At 30.9% G+C, this 19,967-nt stretch overlaps 1 protein-coding gene across 1 annotated transcript in view; it reads left to right on the top strand.

The window, feature by feature from the left end:
- LOC141345347 (voltage-dependent calcium channel subunit alpha-2/delta-1) overlaps positions 1–19,967 on the top strand; it is a 221,944-nt gene that overhangs the window by 98,513 nt on the left and 103,464 nt on the right. Inside the window, exons 20-23 of the mRNA XM_073850208.1 lie at positions 13,170–13,241; positions 14,842–14,913; positions 14,984–15,045; positions 15,141–15,217. Coding sequence (XP_073706309.1) covers positions 13,170–13,241; positions 14,842–14,913; positions 14,984–15,045; positions 15,141–15,217 — 283 coding nt within the window. The remainder of the gene's footprint in view (positions 1–13,169; positions 13,242–14,841; positions 14,914–14,983; positions 15,046–15,140; positions 15,218–19,967) is intronic.

Raw genomic sequence — 19,967 nt, 5'->3', positions numbered from 1 at the left:
TGTGAGTGTGTGCTTTTGAATGTACGCATATGTCTGTGTGTTCATTTGTACATTTATATAAAGCATGTGTTTAGTATTACGGAAAAATTACGAATCTACACTACCAGTCAAAAGTTTTTGAACAGTTATATTTTGATTTCTTTTTAAAGAATTGTCTTCTGCTCACCAAGCTTGCATTTATTTGATTCAAAATACAGCAAAAGCTGTATTGTGAAATATATTTCTATTTGATAAGATCGGCATTTATCTAAAATAAAACGATTTTGAAATATTTTACACTATGCTATTCAAAAGCTTGGAGAATTGATAGAAATTAATACTTTTATTTAGCAACAGTGCTGTAAATTGATCAAAAGTGGTGATGAAGACATATGTAAAGTTATTAAAGATTTATATTTAGGAGAAATACTGTTCTACTGAGCATGCTGTTCATTAAAGAAACCTATAAATTAATAAATTCAACATATTAATGATAAATGTTTTTTGAGCAGTAAATCAGAATATTAGAGTGATTTCTGAGGGTCATGTGACTGGAGTAATGTTAAGCAAGACAACAGTTTTCAACACTGATAATAATAAGGAATACATTTGGTATTTTTAATATATTTAAAAAAATTATAGTATGACATTTTTACAAAAAATATTAAGCAGGACAACAGTTTTCAACACTGATAATAATAAGGAATATATTTAAAATATATTTAAAATATGATAGTAATTTTAATATATTTAAAAAAAATCTAAATTAATAAAAATAATAAAAATAATAATAGTATGACATTTTTACAAAAAGATATTAAGCAGGACAACAGTTTTCAACACTGATAATAATAAGGAATATATTTTTAATATATTTAAAATATGATAGTAATTTTAATATAAAAAAAAAAAACTAAATTAATTAAAATAATAAAAATAATAATAGTATGAAATTTTTACAAAAAGATATTAAGCAGGACAACAGTTTTCAACACTGACAATAATAAGGAATATATTTTTAATATATTTAAATATGATAGTAATTTTAATATTTAAAAAAAAAAATCTAAATTAATTAAAATAATAAAAATAGTAATAGTATGACATTTTTACAAAAAGATATTAAGCAGGACAACAGTTTTCCACACTGATAATAATAAGGAATATATTTTTAATATATTTAAAATATGATAGTAATTTGAATATATTTAAAAAAAATCTAAATTAATTAAAATAATTAAAATAATAATAGTATGACATTTTTACAAAAAGATATTAAGAAGGACCACAGTTTTCAACACTGATAATAAAAAGGAATATATTTTTAATATATTTAAAATATGATAGTAATTTTAATATATTTAAAAAAAATCTAAATTAATAAAAATATTAATAGTATGACATTTTTACAAAAAGATATTAAGCAGGACAACAGTTTTAAACACTGATAATAATAAGGAATCTATTTTAAATATATTTTTCAAATATTGTAATTTTAATATATATAAAAAAAATAAGTTAAAATAATAAAAAAGTAATAGTATGATGGTTTCTATAAAAAAAGCGGGACAAGAGTTTTCAATATTGATACTAATGAGGCATACATTTCAAATATATACAAAATATGATGGTATTTTCAATATATTTTAAAAAAAATAATTGTATGATGATTTCTACCAACTAAATAAATAAATAAATATTTAATATTAATATTAAAAGACTTTTCAACTCCGATAATAAGGAGTACATTTTAAAAATATGATAGCATTTTTAATATATTTAAAAAAATGTAATTAAAATAATAAAGTCAAATTTAGAGCTTTGCGAACATAACCATATATTAATGTATTGCAATGATTTTTTTCTCTCAATATTGCATTGACACTCCAAGATGTATCAGTATTAATTTAATCTCCCACAAATACATTTACACTACATTAGACAAAAAAAATCATAATTATATATCATAATTTTGATCAAATCATTAGAATTGACATATTTAATAATAATTAAGTCATAATTGAGATATAAAGCCTTAATTATAAGATTTTAAAAAATCTGAAATCTGATTTCATTACGTTTTATGTCATAATTATGACCTAAAATGACATTATATTTAAACTTTGTATGTCGTGTTTCATAATTAGGCATTTAATGTGAATTTAGAATTTTGACATGCAATACCCAGCCCTAATAGCATGCCTTTTTTCCTTCCATTCATACGTTTAATAGTTAATACCACATTGCGTTTATCTGTCCCATGACACAAACAGACAGATCTAGCATCTGCGAGTGATTCAGCTCATATCATTATTGACAAGTGTATCTGACCTCATATGTAAAGTTGTAGATTTAGAATGTATGAACATGCATTTGCGGTGTGTAAACAGGCGCTCGTGTAGCTTTTACCTTTGGATCGGAGCACACAGCCTCTCTGCTGGGTGAGCTTTGCACATAACCTTTGCAAATCGCCCGAAGTAATACGCCGTACTTCTGGCAGCGAACCTGCATACATGTTTCTCAATGCATCTCTGCTACACTTCTTACATATCAGTCTGTTTGCAGGCTCCTTTGATTCTGGTATCCCACCACACACATAGGCCAGTCTGTATTTCATCTTTTAAACAAAGAATGTAAAAGAGAAACGAGATCACGTGTGTGCGTTCAGGGTCATAGTTTATCCTCGGTCAGGATGGTAAAAGCACCGTCTATCACCCAGTCTCAGACAATCTCAGACAATCTCGCAAGTTAAGGAGGTAAAATGCATTAAATATATTACGTCTGGATGGCTGTAGATTGAAAATCGTTTAGACATTCTCTGATTTAGGCTCGAAATGCAATCGTGAAGAGTTAGACATGTGCAGGACTCAACAATAAGGATGGCACGGGGCCAGTGTGAGATCGTAAACATTTGGTTTTGGGTGATGTATTTATGCTATGCGATTAGGCTAATTGAAGTATGTTATAACTTTATCTATGCAGCTAATGTAGTTTTTTTTTTTTTTTTTTTTTTTGGTTGACGTTGTGACTTGTGATAGTAATGGAAGTTTAAAACAAATCCGTAATGTTTTGCAGTTTATTCCATTCCTTTGTTTAAAAAATTAAACTGTTAATAATTGTTATTATTGCTAATTAAAACCCTTAGGAATTAATTTTATTTTATTAATTGTACCATAATAAAAAATACAACAGTTTTCAACACTGATAATAATATATTTTAAATATATGAAAAATGTTTAATATACATTTTATATTAAATGTTATATATTTTAATTATAAAAATTTATAAAATAATACAAATAATAGTATGACGTTTCTACAAATAAAATATTATGCAGGACAACAGTTTTCAACACTGATAATAATACTGAATACGTTTTAAATATATTAAAGATATGATGGTATTTTAATATATTTACAAAAAAAATAAAAATAATAATACAAATAATAGTATGACCGTTTCTACAAAAATATTAAGCTGGACAACAGTTTTCAGTGCTGATAAAATATATTTAAAATATTTAAAAAAACATGGTGATATTTTTAATATATATAAAAAAATATACAAATTAATAAAAAATAATAAAAAACAATAGTATGACCATTTCTACAAAAAAAAAATATTAAACGGGGCATCTGTATTCAACACTAATAATAATAATAATAATAATAATAAGTACATTTTAAATATTTTATATTTAATATTATGGTATTTTTAATATATCACAATAAATATAATAAAAATAAAATAATAAACAAAAAAAAAAAAAAAAAAAATGGTAGTTAATATTTAACAAAAATAATACAAAATACTAAAAGTAATAGTATGACGGTTTCTATAAAAAAAATTTAAGCAGGACAACAATTTTCAACACTGATAATAATCAGGAATACATTTTAAATATATTAAAAATATGATTATACACACACACACACACACACACACACACACACACACACATATATATATAATTTACAAATAATATTTTTTTAAATATTAGTATCACCATTTCTACAAAAAATATTAAACAGGACAGCAGTTTTTAACACTGATAATAATACCAAATACATTTAAAATATATACAAAATATAATGGTATTTTTAATATATTTAACAAAAATAAAAATACAATTTCAACACTGATAGTAATAAGGAATACATATATTTAAATATATTGAAAATAGAAAAGTTACTTAAAATTGTAATAATATTTTGCAATACTTTATTTAAAACAAGAAAAGTTAAATGAATCAAATTAAATTAAATAAAAAATCTGACCCCAAACCTTTAAACTGTCATGTATATACTATATTAAAAGTGTAGGTAAAAATATGAAACCCGGCTCCAACGGAACCAGCAGAAAATCCTTATTGTTGAGTCCCAATGTGTAACTCTGAGAGATTTCTTTGCTTTTTCAGCTATCTATGCCTGAGGACACCTGGCTTGTGAGTTAGGGCAAGTGCTGAAACATGTCAGTGTTATTGCTGAAATGTTGGGTCAGAGAGGTATGATGTTTGCTGTTAAATCGACATTAAAATAACAAAGCTCCAGGTCTTATATATGGAGAATATTAACTTCAGTCCACAAGCCAGTCAAATCAAACATGCAGAACACATTTCCGTCCTTGGCGTCAGTAAGAACGAATGTTATGACATATTTCCATCTTGCCTCAAAGTCCCATCCTCCAGCTTTCGGATTAAAAGAAACGACAAAGACTTGAAGGTTTCTTCCACTCCCCGTCGATCTTATGGGAAAGCCTTTGAAACTTCTTCACCGAAACAAACTCGTAACATAACAATGTTTTTTTTTTTTTTTTTCTAATGAGCTCATCTATATCGTTAAAGGCATAAGAAGGAACGAAATGCATGTGCCATGACAAACACAAACGCCAGCGTTATTGCTCCCAGCGGACTCCATGTGCGGAACAGGCCGCGCTATCCGCTCGGTTTTACTTTAGTTTAGCGAGCCGGCTCTGATCACATCTGAAGGTTTGATCTCGCAAGGACACATGTTGAGATGCGATCTGGTGCGGCCGCAGATCGGCAGGCTGATTGAGAGAGACACGTAGGCATGGATTGAATCTCTGAACCGTGGATGCCGTACTTAACCCCGAGCAGCGCTGATATGCAAACACAAGCCCCTAAACCATGGGGTGCCAGATCTACTGGAAACAGTTCAAAGTGCTCCACCAGCATCCAGCGGCGCAAAACACATGACTGAATTTGTCGGCTAAAGTTAAGAGAAAGCGACCACTTCGAACGAACTTTGGAGAGTCTTTCAAGGAGACTTTGAACACTGCAGGAAGGGCTAATTTGATTTTGACAGTGCCGAAATTGAACAAACCCCTCGTAGTATGTCTGCCATATGTTGTCTGCTCGCCAGAGATCCAAATAATTGTGTTCAAACAGTAGGAAGGCCTACACGATGGGAATCGATTTATAGCATGCACTTTTATTTCTTTCGAGCGTTCTCATCTATGATGGATTGCCGTGTTTTACAATAACAGCATTGTTAACAAGTGTGGTCTCTTTTAAGGTCTTAAATCAGTTTTTGGCGCCCATAAATAACCCTCTTTCTGAAATCCTCTCCATATTTCTCATTAGAACAGGATTCAGAGCCGTCGCCGCAGGCTAAGTAAAAAGCTTGCTCTTACGTTCCCTGAGGTGAGACTATGCAAACTGTGCTAGATCCACTCAGATGTTCTGTCTTAGAAATACTGAAATAGTTTGTTCGGCTCCTGTAGTTGTAGTATGATATCTTATATGCCTTCCGTAATCTGTAGTGTATATTTTACCATAAATCATTTCTGAGCTTACTGTAGTTTCCTAAAAGTTTATAGTTTGTGATAGTTATTTTACCTAGTGTATAGACACTTCATACACCACACATGTTTTCACCAAGATGAAGAATCAATAAAACCAATCATTTTCTTTCAGCAATAATTAGTTTGATAGATTTAAATTCTCATGCTTACCAAGCCTGCATTTTAAAAAAATAAAGAAAAAGGTAAAAACGAGGTAATTGTGATTTTGTTTATTTAACTTTTTCTTTTCTTTTTTTCATTTAAATTTTTATCTCACAATGATTTGTCTTACAATTCCAAGCTTCTCAAAATTAAAAAAATATATAATTGTGACTTTTTTTTATCTCTCAATTTTTACTTTTTTCTCAATTCAAACTTTTTCTTGCAATTTTGACCTTACATCTCACAACTCAGAATTGTGAGAGAAAGTTGCAATAGCTTTTTAAAATTAATTTATTGATTAATTAATAAATTATTTTTTAAATTTTATATATATATATATATATATATATATATATATATATATATATATATATATATATATATGTATATGTATATGTGTTTTATTTTTTGGTTTTATAATTTTTTTTTTTTTTTTAATGTAGTGGAAACAAACAACAATTCTGATGATTTTTCTTGCAATTCCAGAATTCGCAAAAAATCTATTTTTTTTTTGTTTCTTCCATGAAAAAAAATTCTCTCAATTCTGACGTTTTTCCCTCAATTCTTAGAACTAATTCTTAGAACAGAAATAACTCAGAAATGCAAGAAAAAAATCTGAATATAAAAATATAATATAAAATAAATATGAAAATAAAAAGGTTATTGCATTTTTTCATCAATTGATTACTTTATTTATTTTTTATAATTTATATATTTTATTATTTATTTTATTTTATTTTGAAAAAAACATAATGTATTGGAAACAAACTTCCCAAGCATGATACCTTCTTTCTTTCTTTCTTTCTTTCTTTCTTTCTTTCTTTCTTTCTTTCTTTCTTTCTTTCTTTCTTTCTTTCTTTCTTTCTTTCTTTCTTTCTTTCTTTCTTTCTTTTTTTAAATAGGAAACTATGATACCTTTTTAGTAGGGATGCACGATATGAAATTTTTTACCGATACCGATAGCCGATAATTAAGTCCTTCTTGTGGCCGATGCCGATACCGATAGGTTCATATTTTTATATGATAATTTTGTGCACCCAGGAGAATACAAAATCTAAGATAAACTAATGAAATGTATATTATATATCTGGGTCAAACAATCATGGCAGACATCAGTCCTGACTCTTCAAAAATGTTTTTATTTTTTGTGTAAGGCACCACAATTCTAAATAAATAAAATGCTTTGACATTTGTCAACCTGGAAAAAATGAAAAGTGCATCATGGACTAACGTCAGATGTCCAAATGTCCGTTAAAGCTTACGTGTAGTCCATTCTTATTGATCATATTATGAATGTGTGCAACAACCAAATCGTACAAGACGGGGAATAAAACATCAGAATCGAGATTAAAACATCTCAACTTTTCAGAATGCCGCAAGCCCAACGCAGGTCATGTGACATGAACCAAACAATCAGCTTCACCCTTTCCCTTAATAACATTGAACAACGTATTAAACGCGACAAAATCCGAGAGTCACTGCAGTTTACAGCTGCAGTCACTTGCACTCGGAAAGCAGTCAGATGAATCTCAGATAAACCAGATTGATTGATTGATTTACCAGCAAGAGTACTTTATCGGATCGGATTTCATTTATTTATCGGAGCAATAAAAATGACGTAATTTTTACCCATATCGGTCGATAATTAATCTGTCCGATAAATATCATGCATCCCTACTTTTTAGTATTCTTTGATGTTCAAGGGAACTTTTTATTCATTTATTTAAAATATATTAATTTTGGTAGCAATTAAAACACATGTATTTATTTCTTTAACTTTTTAAAATTTAATTTAATTTATTTATTTTGCCTTTATTTTATTTTATTTTATAGTTTTATTTTAAATTATTATTATTATTTAGGATTGATCTTTGATGTTCCAACAAATAACTTTTTATCATTTTTTTTAAATATTATTTATTGTAGCAATAAAAAAGTCTAATATATTTAATTAATTCAGTAATTTATGCACCCTTTCTGAATGAAAAGCATCCAGCATCCATTTCTCTTTTTTCTTCTTCTTTTTTTCTTTAAACTTACTGACCCCAAATTTTCAAACAGTAGTATGTGTAAGTCCATTCCTGCTAGTTAAGCTAGTTTAGTGGCCTAGTGGGGACGCCAACACACCAACAAAGCATGTCGGGAACCAGCATCCAAAACACAGCATATGCTTATGATCAGTCATCCTGGTGTTTTCAGCAGGGATATGACTTCAGTAAGTGTGTGTAATGGTTATCAGGAGCGCTAGCATGCCATCTGATGTTTGTTTGTGTCTGCTGTGTGAGAGTTCATCGAGATATTTCCTGTCTGGCGGATCAGAAAGATAATGGTTTTTATTTGTTCCAAGCGTTACCAGATATACCAGAGAGTACAGCCTACTGTAGCACGTTCAGCGCTCACATCCAACGCGTATCTCAAGCAGTTGGTATTCATGTCATGTGCTTGTAATCTTGAAGGATTCAGTAATGATTTCTTCATACGGCAAATCTGTGTTCTCACTTGACCTCCATTTGTAATGCGAACAACAAAAAGATGATTTACTGTCCAAGTGAAAACACACGAGTGAAAAACGAGAAGGAGAAAAGGGAAAGGAAAAATGTTTGCTGAACCGGTACATTGCCTGTCCCACAGTGGCGTTATGGGGGAATTGACTGCCGGACATGTTCCACAAATCCTGCTGCTTGTTTTGCCTCCTGATTGGCAAAATGTCATCTTTCTTCTTTCGACTTTTTTTCAAATTCTAATTTTTAGTAACTGAATTCTTCCAGATCCATTTCAAGATATAGTGTTTTTTTTGCAGTCATCATACATCTATTTTGTGTCATATGTTACATGTTTTGTAACCAGGCATTGCCTGTGTGTTTCAGGGTGAGGGAGGGATTTGGGCGGGACACTCAGAACTTGTATAAATCTTCCTTTCCTGTTTATAAAAATTACTGCTGCTTGGTCAACATATTCAGCTTGAAAGATGTTTGGACTGGCTAAAGATGGTAACTCGGAAGATTCTTTGACAGCATTTTCGAATCTTTGTTTTTCTAGAGATGAAGTGGCCACAGGAAGTATTTGCATACTTAAAAATGCATGAATGTCGTTGCATTACATAATATATCAAGCCAAGTGTCAAGACGGGCAAAATACTACACAAAAAGAAATTCGATAGGTTTTAAATAGAACAATAAATATATACTGTTTAAAAAACTATTTTGACACTTTGTGCATTGTGCATCACTTTAGTGGAACTGACATCTGTTCTATCATAGCAATCCAAAAAGTAAAATCAGTTCTAAGAAGTTTTTTAGTTGAAATTTTATTTATTTAAATGATAATATAGCTATTTAAAAGTATTGGCCTTCAAAAAAAAAAAAAAAACACCCAAAAGAGTGAAATAGTTTCTAATAAATTTGTTTGTTACAAATGTATTTATTTATTTGCTTGCTTGTTTGTTTACATTTTATTTTTATTTATTTAAATGCAGCTATTTTAAAAGTATTGACCTTCCAAAACAATAACCCAAAAAGTGAAATAGATTTTAAGAAACTGGTTTGTTTCACATTTATTTGTTTGTTTGTTTGTTTTATCAATTAAAATTATTTTGTTTGTTTGTTACTACTATAAAGTATTGATCTTCCAGAACAAATCAGAAAAGAAAAATTGTTTTTATTTATTTATTTATTTATTTATTTTAACAGTTTATTTAATAAATAATTCTTCATATGTATTATTATTAATATTTATTTTATTTGCTTGTTTGTTTACGTTATTTTTATTTATTTAAATGTAGCCGTTTTAAAAGTATTGACCTTCTAAAACATTAGCCCAAAAAGTGAAATGGATTTTAAGAAATTAGTTTGTTTGTTTCACATTTATTTATTTATTTATTTATTTATCACAGTTATTTGTTTTTGGCTTGTATATTTAATGTAACTATTTAACTAACTATGTAACTATTTAAAAGTATTTACCTTGCAAAACAACAACTTGAAAAGTAAAATAGGTTTTTAAGAAATTGGTTTGTTTGTGTTACATTTATTTATTTTACCAATTTAAAATAATTATTTATTTATTTGTTTGTTTGTTACTACTTTAAAGTATTGATCTTCCAGAACAACAATTCAAAAACTAAAATAGGTTTTATTATTTATTTATTTATTTATTTTAACAATTTAAAGGTATTTTTTTTATTTTATAATTTATTTTAATTATTATTATTATTATTATTATTATTATTATTATTATTATTATTATTATTATTATTATTATTATTATATATTATTATATTTGTTTGTTTGTTTAGTTACTTTCTTCCAAGTCTAATGTAATGATATTAATGCAGTTTTTAAGTATTGCAGGTCAGGGTACTTGGGGACATTATTTATTTAAATTTGATGTTATTATCTCAGCAAGAAAAGAGCAAGTGCGTATTTTTAGTTGTGTGTCACTATATCCTCAGTGCTTTAGATCAGTAGTTGTATTCATGAGATTGTTTTTAATGAGGCCTTTTTCTGCCTTGAGTTCTGTGTCTTTCTCTTGAACACTGTAATTAGTGTGATAATGGGGTTAGTCACTGTGACTCTCAGCGGTGTGCTATTATTATCACCAACAACATAAACAGCGACGCCCACATCAGCTGTGACATGACACGTTTACGCCTGACGTTGGCCATTCAAGCGCAGAATATCTTCGCACATGGTAGAACAGAAATAGTTTACATATTTTCACAGCCTATATAAGAAGTGCCAGACATAGTTTTCATCAGTCTCTCTCACGCTTTGCTGGATTGACACATGAAGCCGACACATGTCAGTCATATCTGGGTGATGTGTGGGTCCCCCGGAGGCCGGTAGCGGAGCAGAGGGCGACCCCAACACTTTGAAATCCCTCCTCAGTGTTGTCTGTCTCTCATTACATCCTGCTTTCATATTCACTGCTTTTCCTTTGATTCCTTTCTCATTTATATATCCCTCTTTTTCTTTCTTTCTTTCTTTCTTTCTTTCTTTCTTTCTTTCTTTCTTTCTTTCTTTCTTTCTTTCTTTCTTTCTTTTTCTTTTGTTTATCTTTCTTTCTTTCTTTCTTTGTCTTTTGTCAATCTTTCCCTTCTTTCTTTCTTTCTTTCTTTCTTTCTTTCTTTCTTTCTCTTTTGTTTTTTGTCCCCATCCATCTTTCTTTCTTTCTTTCTTTCTTTCTTTCTTTCTTTCTTTCTTTCTTTCTTTCTTTCTTTCTTTCTTTCTTTCTTTCTTTCTTTTTCTTTTGTTTATCTTTCTTTCTTTCTTTATGTCTTTTGTCAATCTTTCCCTTTTTTCTTTCTTTCTTTCTTCCTTTCTTTCTTTCTTTCTTTCTTTTTCTTTTTCTTTTGTTTATCTTTTCTTTCTTTCTTTCTTTCTTTCTTTCTTTCTTTCTTTCTTTTTCGTCTTTCCGTCTTACTTTCTTTTTTGTCCGTGTCTGTCTGTCTTATCTTTCTTTCTTTCTTTCTTTATGTCTTTTGTCAATCTTTCCTTTCTTTCTTTCTTTCTTTGTTTATCTTTCTTTCTTTCATGTTGTCTTTTGTCAATCTTTCTTTCTTTCTTTCTTTCTTTCTTTCTTTCTTTCTTTCTTTCTTTCTTTCTTTCTTTCTTTTTAGTCCCTGTCCGTTTTTCTTTCCTTTTCGTCTGTCCCTCTTTCTTTCTTTCTTTTTTGTCTGTCCCATCTTTCTTTATTTATTTTTTCGTCTGTCCTTCTTTCTTTCTTTCTTTCTTTTTCATCTGTCCGTCTTTCTTTCTTTCTTTCTTTCTTTTTCTTTCTTTCTTACTTTCTTTTTTGTCCCCGTCCATCTTTCTTTCTTTCTTTCTTTCTTTCTTTCTTTCTTTCTTTCTTTCTTTCTTTCTTTCTTTCTTTCTTTCTTTCTAGTCCCTGTCCGTTTTTCTTTCCTTTTCGTCTGTCCCTCTTTCTTTCTTTTTTGTCTGTCCCATCTTTCTTTCTTTCTTTTTTCGTCTGTCTTTCTTTCTTTCTTTCTTTCTTTCTTTCTTTCTTTCTTTCTTTCTTTCTTTCTTTTTCATCTGTCCGTCTTTCTTTCTTTCTTTCTTGCTTACTTTCTTTTTTGTCCCCGTCCATCTTTCTTTCTTTCTTTCTTTCTTTCTTTCTTTCTTTCTTTCTTTCTTTCTTTTACTTTCTTTCTTACTTTCTTTTTTGTCCCTGTCCATCTTTCTTTCTTTCTTTCTTTCTTTCTTTCTTTCTTTCTTTCTTTCTTTCTTTCTTTCGTCTTTCTGACTGTCTTACGCCTGTCTTTTTCATTTTCATCTCTTTGTCTGTCTTTCGTCTTCTATCGTTTTCTTTCTTTCTTTCTTTCTTGCGTTCTCATTTTCTTTTTTGTCTTTACTTATCTTTATTTCTTTTTGTGATGTGATTGTTTTGTCTCATGTCATTCATTCATTGTCTCTGTTTTTGATTCTGTCCTCCTCATCCTCTCCTCTGACCATGTTCATGCTCGCTCTGCATGTTGCATGTAAGCGTTTGATTGCCTCATTTCACCTTATAACGTTTCTCACATCATAGATTTGATGTAAGTGCCAGTGTTGTTAATGTGTACATGAGCAATGTGACGTGTGCTACATACAGATGAACGAAATCACTCATTGCCAAAAGCAAACATTCTTTCTCAGACAGAAAATATTACCTCATAAAACAGAGCGAGCCAAAGTTTTGTTAAGCATCTAGATTTTAATATCTACATGGTTCTTGCTCAAAAACATGAATCATACTTTGACACCCAAATGTACAGTAATGAAATAGGTTCACAATAGTTTTAACTGTCCAAATTTAAAATACGATTAGATTTAATCTGGTTAAATCCAAATGTTGAGTTATTTTATGTTAAGGCTTAACATAGTTAAATACAGAAATATTCACTATTCTGTTCACAGAAACACAATCCTCTACTCACATTCTCTACATTTCTATATTATTCAAAAAATGCAAATGTTTACGAAAAGGAGACACAAAGGAGATTAAATATAAATAAAATACCCATTTTTTTCCATGAAAGGACTGAGTTTAATTTATTTTCTTCCTTCTCTGTGTAGAAGAACATATTAATCAGTTTTATGCCTACATAAATGAACTTTGTAGACACTGTATATTTCTATAGCTCAAAAGAAACTTTCACTGTGATGTATTGTAGACCTGGAGTACATTAACACTCAACTCTAAACTATAGAGAGAGAAATGTTAACATCATTCGGTTCCTCTTTAGAACCCCAAATTCCAGGAGCCGGTTACACTGGATTTCCTAGATGCGGAGCTGGAAAATGATATTAAAGTCCAGGTATGGCACAACACACACATACAAACAAAAACACCATGATCTCAACAGTATTACTTCATTGCTATATTAATGAAACACCAGAGAGCTTTTGATTTCAAGTGCAAACTCTTGCAGTATACTATTTCAGTGGTTACAAAGGCTTACGTTTCAGTTATAAAACGTGCTGAAAACACCCTTTTGCTCAAGGGATGCATAGTAAGCTTAGATAGTAGTGATTTATAATAGTAGTTGCCTGACCACACAAGTCACAGAGCATTATTTCCACAAAATAAATGTGTTTGCAGATGAAAATGTACATTATGAGAAGTGTTTGGTGTAATTACTAATTAATTACTGTAATTTAACTACTTTTCCCTTAAAAAAGTAAAGTAAGAGATTACAATTTGTTTTTTAAGGGGAGACACAGCAGGCAAAACCACTTTTTTTATGTGCCTGTCAAATTTGAGATTTTGGGCTGGTTTTTCATAAAGTGTTTCTTCAGGCTAGTGGAAAGAAAACACCCAAAATACACTAAGTGTTTCTTTTATAACACTTTATCTAGTTGTGTCAATAGATTTCAATTACAATACATACAATACAAATACAATACATTTCAAAATGAGTTTTTTCTCCTACATTGAGCCATAAATCTCCACTTCAGTAGCACTTCCACACACCAAACGTTAAATTTTTATTCCTGTCTATATTCTGAAGGTTTTTACAGAGAGGTTTGTTCATGCATAATTTGCTTGATTTTATACAACATTTTATTCCCCCCAAAATTGTAAAAAAAAAATACATTGTTTTCTGTCTGTTCTAAGTTTTATGGTCAAAATAACTAATAGTTATCACCTTACTTACCCAGTTAATTGATTACATTAATAATTGCAAACATTTTTTGTATTACAAGTTTTCTAAAATGTTAGGTTTAAATATGCAAACGAGGCATTATTTAATGAAATATGCACTAATTTGCATACATTTCTAGTACAAAAATCTAAACACTGGATGAAGTCAGTTTCAAAATTCTTGTCTATTTTTTTGACATATTAGAGTCAAATGTTTTTACAGAGGGAATTTGGGGTATTTCATATTGTCACTCCATAATTCAGAAAAAAAAAACAGAACAAACAGAAAACAATGTATTTTTGAACCATTTTTTGGGGGGAATAAAATGTTTTATACAATCAAGCAAATTATATATGAACAAATCCCTCTGTAAAAACTTTCAGAATACAGACAGTAATAAAAATGCAAAGTTTGGTGTGTGTGTAAGTGTTACTGAAGTGGAGATTTATGGCTCAGTGTAGGAGAAAAAACTCATTTTGAGAAAACAGCCTTTAAAAATATGGATTTTAATTGAAATCTATTGACACAAATAGATAAAGTGCTATAAAAGAAACACTTAACGGTGTCTTTTGGGTGTTTTCTTTCCACTAGTCTGAAAAAAAAAAAACACTTTATGAAACACCAAAAAGCCCAAAAAAGAGCTTTTAATTACTTTTTTAGAGTAGCTGAACTTACCCAACATTGTAATACCATTGTAAAATTCAAAGTACCATAGTGTTTTCATCACTACTATAGTTAACACTGATTATTCTGATCTCTCTCGATTTCTCAGATACGCACTCTGATGATTGACAGAGACCCTGGGGAGAAAACAATAGAAACGCTTGTGAAATCTCAAGATGAGGTGTGTATATCTTCTAGCTGCTCCATATTGTCCATATTTGCTTCACTTATACCTTTTATTCCGATATCAGAGATACATTGATCGAGGAATCAGGACGTACACCTGGGCACCGGTTAACGGGACGGACTACAGGTTTGTTGGCTTTACCTAAGTGTTTCATAACCCTCCTAAGTATTTGTATGCATAAAACATGTTGTCTTTTCCCTCTGTGTGTGGGTGTTCTGCAGCCTGGCCTTGGTTTTGCCTGAATACAGTCTGCATTACATCGAGGCGAACCTGGGGGACACTATAAAACAAGCCATGTGTGAGTACCGTCTGTTCGCCCAGAACACACAAACCAGCTCCCCACGTTGAGCAAACACGCTATCATTTACTAAAGATCAGATAGAGCCTTCGGCATGCAAAGCTATTGTTTTATGAAATAGCTGAGGGCGCTTGCAAATATTTCTCGTCGGCTTGCGAGAGAGAGGTCTGCCTGTTTGTGTGTGTGTGACCTCGATTGTCAGGGCTGCTCTCTGTATTAAACTGAGGTCCAGCTGGTCTCCACCCATCCTGAGCAGTGTAGCCAGGCGTTTGATCTGACTCTCCCCAACACACAGGGGCCCCGGCTGGGAAGAGAGACTGCGAACGCTCCCTCCCCTCTGGACATGTGCTGCTGAGGTCCAGATCTGCACACATACACAAACGCTCAGCTCATTTGGAGGAATATTCCATGTCGATGGCATGTGGCTGGCTGTCAGTTTAGCAAACCGAGTCGAAAATGATTTCGAATCGTATCTCGTTGCCCCATAGACTCCCATTTCCGTGGTAATTGACAGATGCTGTCGATAGAGCTTAACTTGTACTTAAGCCAGAACATTCCTTAAAGGAATAGTTCACCCACAAATGAAAATTGCCGTTATTTACTCCTTCCAAAACCTGTACGCTGTTATTTTTCTGGATGTTTTATGTTTATGGTTTTTAAAACATCACTATGTGATTATATGTCGTCTAAATGGGTCCTGCGGTATATAGAAGTCTTTTGAAGCTTTACAAACAGACCAAAGTCATTATAGTCATTCATATCAGTGAGGTGAATTCGAGAACCAGATCGGTTTATTTTTAAAGCGGTTCCTAAAAGAACTGGATCAAAAGAACGATTCTTTCCGGAATCAGAAAATGTGTTGCATTAAAAATGACTACACTGCAAAAAATGCTTTTCTTACTTAGATTGTTTTGTCTTGTTTCCAGCCAAAATATCTACAGTTTCTTAAATCAAGAATGATTTTCTAAACAAGTACAAATTATTGTCAAAATTAAGTGAGTTTTTGCTTTGAACAAGCAAAATAATCTGTCAATGGGGTAAGCAAAAACAAAAATATTTTATTTCAAAAAGAAAACAAAATTGTTTTGTCTACCCCATTGGCAGATTATTTTGCTTGTTTCAAGTGAAAATGCACTCCATTTTGACTTGTTTTTTTCTGAAAACAAAACTTAAACTAATGAAGATATACATTACCAGACAAATCTGCACACACACATTTATTCTTCATAAGTCTTTTTCTAATCTGTTTCTATTCTGCTCTATCTTTCCATCTTTGAATGACACAGCACAATATGGCAAGTACTATCTCTGTCTTTTACAGTTCCTCACTGTCTGTTTTCCTGATTTTTAGCTGTTTTTATTGACATTGTTCACACTTGTATTTATTTACATATATTTATGCATGATTTTAAGTTAAATTTTGTATGTTTAAAGGTCATTGCACACTGAGTCCGAAATGTTCGTATGCGTATTTTTTCTATTTGTCATCCTTTCCTATTAAAATGGTTGCTACAGATGCGAAAACACAGAAAATCAAAGCTGTTCTGAAATTTTTATGATGGACGAAAGTTTCGGAGACAGTGTGTAAATGTAATTGACGCAAAGTGAGGTGTATTTATTTTTTAACGTGCAAAATTTCAAACTAAAATTTCGGGCTCGTTGTGCAATGACCTTTAGTCGTCAGTTTGTTTGAGTAGCATATATTTTTATGCATGGTCTGTGTAACGTCAGTCAATTGTTAAACAGTGTTTGGTGCTTGTCTGAACATGCATGCACAGACGTAAAAACAAAACAAAAGTCTTGAAAAACAGATTTTTAATGCGAACCACCACATATTGCTAGGGTATTTTTGATGACTTCCTGGGTGTTGCTATGTGGTTCTGAGCAGTGTTGGTCTTACTATTATTAGTACCTATTAATATTTTGAATTAACTTATATTTTATAGTGCTATCAAGTCGATTAATATGCGATTAATCGTATCCAGTATGGAAGTTTGTTTACATAATATGTGTGTGTACTAATATCTATGTATAAATACACAGACATACATGTATATTGTATTTAAGAACGATATATATTATGTAAGAGAAACTTTTTTAGAAACGTTTTGGATGCGATTAATTGCGATTAATCAATTTGACAGCACTCATTTTAATTTCTTTAGTATTTTTGTGTTCTTTCATCATTTTAATTAGTTTTTTATACTTCTGTTTAACCTTAATTTATTTTTATTTCTATTTTAGTTTTAGTCATTTTACAACTTTATTTATTATTTACTTGTATTATTTACTAGAAAAGAAAGCATTTCCCATTTTTGTTTAAGGATTTTTATTCAGCTTTATTCCAATCACCAAAAACTTTTTTTGTTGCTGTGTGTTTGATAAGGTGTTCTGAGAAGTGTTATTTTTTACTATTAGTAATAACTGGATAATAATTTGAATTAACTTATATTTTCTAGTAAGTCAATTAATTGCAATTAATCACATAATTAATTAATCACATCCAAAATAAAAGATTATGTTATAATATTTGTGTGTACTGTGTATATTTATATGTATATATAACACACATATATGCATATATTTAAGAATTATTTACATACACAAAAATTTTATTTTGAATGCGATTAATTGCGATTAATCGATTTGACAACACTAATATTTTTTGGAGTATATTACTTTCTTTAGTATTTTTATGTACTTTCATCATTTTATTAGTATTTTATACTTCTGTTAAATGTATTTTTATAACAATTTTAGCTTTAAATTCATTATTTCAGTTAGCAAAGAAAGCATTTCCAATTTTTGTTTAAGAATTATTATTATTTTTTATTTTATTTTAGCTTTTAGCCTTATTCCAATTACCAAAAACATGTTTTTTTGTTGTTGCTATGTGTGTGCTAAGGTGTTCTGAACAGTATTATGTTTTACTATCAATAGTAATAATCTGAATAAACTTATATTTTATAGTGCTGTCAAGTCGATTAATCGCAATTAATCGCATCCAAAATAAAAGTTAATGTTTATATAATATGTTTGTGTACTGTGCATATTTATATGTAACACACATATATGTATATTTTTAAGAAATATATTCATACACAAACTTTTTATTTTGCATGCGATTAATCGTGATTAATCGTTTTGACAGCGAAAATATTTTCAGATTATTTTACTTTCTTTAGTATTTTGATGTACTTTTATCATTGTATTAGTATTTTATACTTCTGTTTAATTAATTAATTTATTTTTAAAGGTATAATTGACAAAATCTGAGTGGTTCTTAGCATGCTAATATGTGGTTGCTTGGATACCACCAATAAGTCTCTATTACGCTATTTGTTGTATCGCTCAGGCCCGTAGCATTAAGGATTGTGAGATGAATTATGAGATTTATTGTTGCAACACTGCACAGGGGCCATGCAGAATGCGGAGCGCTGAGCCAGAAGCGTTTTCCCCCTTCTCACTGTTCATTAGCATAATTATTTTAGCATAACACTGCTTTGTAAGATCACATAGCTTTAACTTGAGTCATTACAAGCTAGAAAGCCAACAAAGGAAATTTTAGCCTGTGAAACAATGAGTAAAGCAGGTTTTGAAGACTGGAAGGGGCAACAAAAGGTCATATTGTGGCTTGTAAGCATTAACAATCAGCTACTTGAGGAAACTCTGGCCGCAATAGCATTTTGTACGCCAGTTATAATTGTAGGTCTAATTTATTAAGTGCGAGCCTGTTTGCCTTTGTGTTAATGTGCTAAAACTGATATTTCTGTATCCTGGCGTGTGCTACCGCAGATATGTGTGAGATGTGGTGTCTGTTTCTCTCTCTTCCTCCTCTTATTCCCTCTCTCTCTATTTCTTGTCATAAAGGATCCTGGCATAGTTTTACGGGCTCGTAAAGAGGCAGGTCCATATGGTTATTGAGAAAGGGGAAAGAGGCAGTGGCGCAAGGGTCAGGTTTTGCGGTGGTCTTCAGAGTGCTCCTGGATACCTTAGGAGCCCGACTTTGCACTCTGGGAGCTCCACAGGGCTTGTATGAACAAAGCCGAAAGCCGAATGTAAACTTCAGAAAGGCAGAACCAGAGAAGTGTGGCTTTTGGGAGCCGTGTAGAGCAAATAATGAGAAGAACAGGTGAACACAGTTCTCTCGAGGGACGTGTCCTTACGGCTGGTTGTAACCAAAAACTGTGATGATGGACTCGGGTGCTTGGACCTGGCAGACCCTGGACTTGACTGGATCTTACAAGTTGCATGATTAGCCTCACATGTGTTTGTCACAAAGTACTCAACACTGCAAAAAATGATTTTCTTAAAGGGATAGTTCACCCAAAAATGATTTTCTTAAAGGGATAGTTCACCCAAAAATGACAGTTCTGTCATTAAATACTCACCCTTATGTAGAGCTCTTCCGATGCAACTACCATTTCAAAGCCCAGAAAGGTAGCAAGGACATGGTTAAAATAGTCCACGTGACATCAGTGGTATAACCATAATTTATGAAGCTACGATAATATTTTTTGTGATACTTTTTCAGTTTCTTTCTCAAAACCCTTTTTCAGAAAACAAGACTGAAGACAAGACCAGACAAAATGCTAAGTAAGAAAATCATTTGTTGTAGTGGAAAGTTTTTTGTTGGAGATCGGAGATGCTGAGAGCATTAGTTTGAGAAGAAAAGAATCCGATGTGGTGCTAATTATATTGACGGCAAATTCAGAGCAGATGTGTAGCCATTAACTCATTGACACATTTG

Source organism: Garra rufa, chromosome 11 (assembly GCF_049309525.1).
Source record: "Garra rufa chromosome 11, GarRuf1.0, whole genome shotgun sequence".
NCBI classification, from domain to species: Eukaryota; Metazoa; Chordata; class Actinopteri; order Cypriniformes; family Cyprinidae; genus Garra; species Garra rufa.
This window is presented reverse-complemented; position numbering and strand designations above follow the sequence as displayed.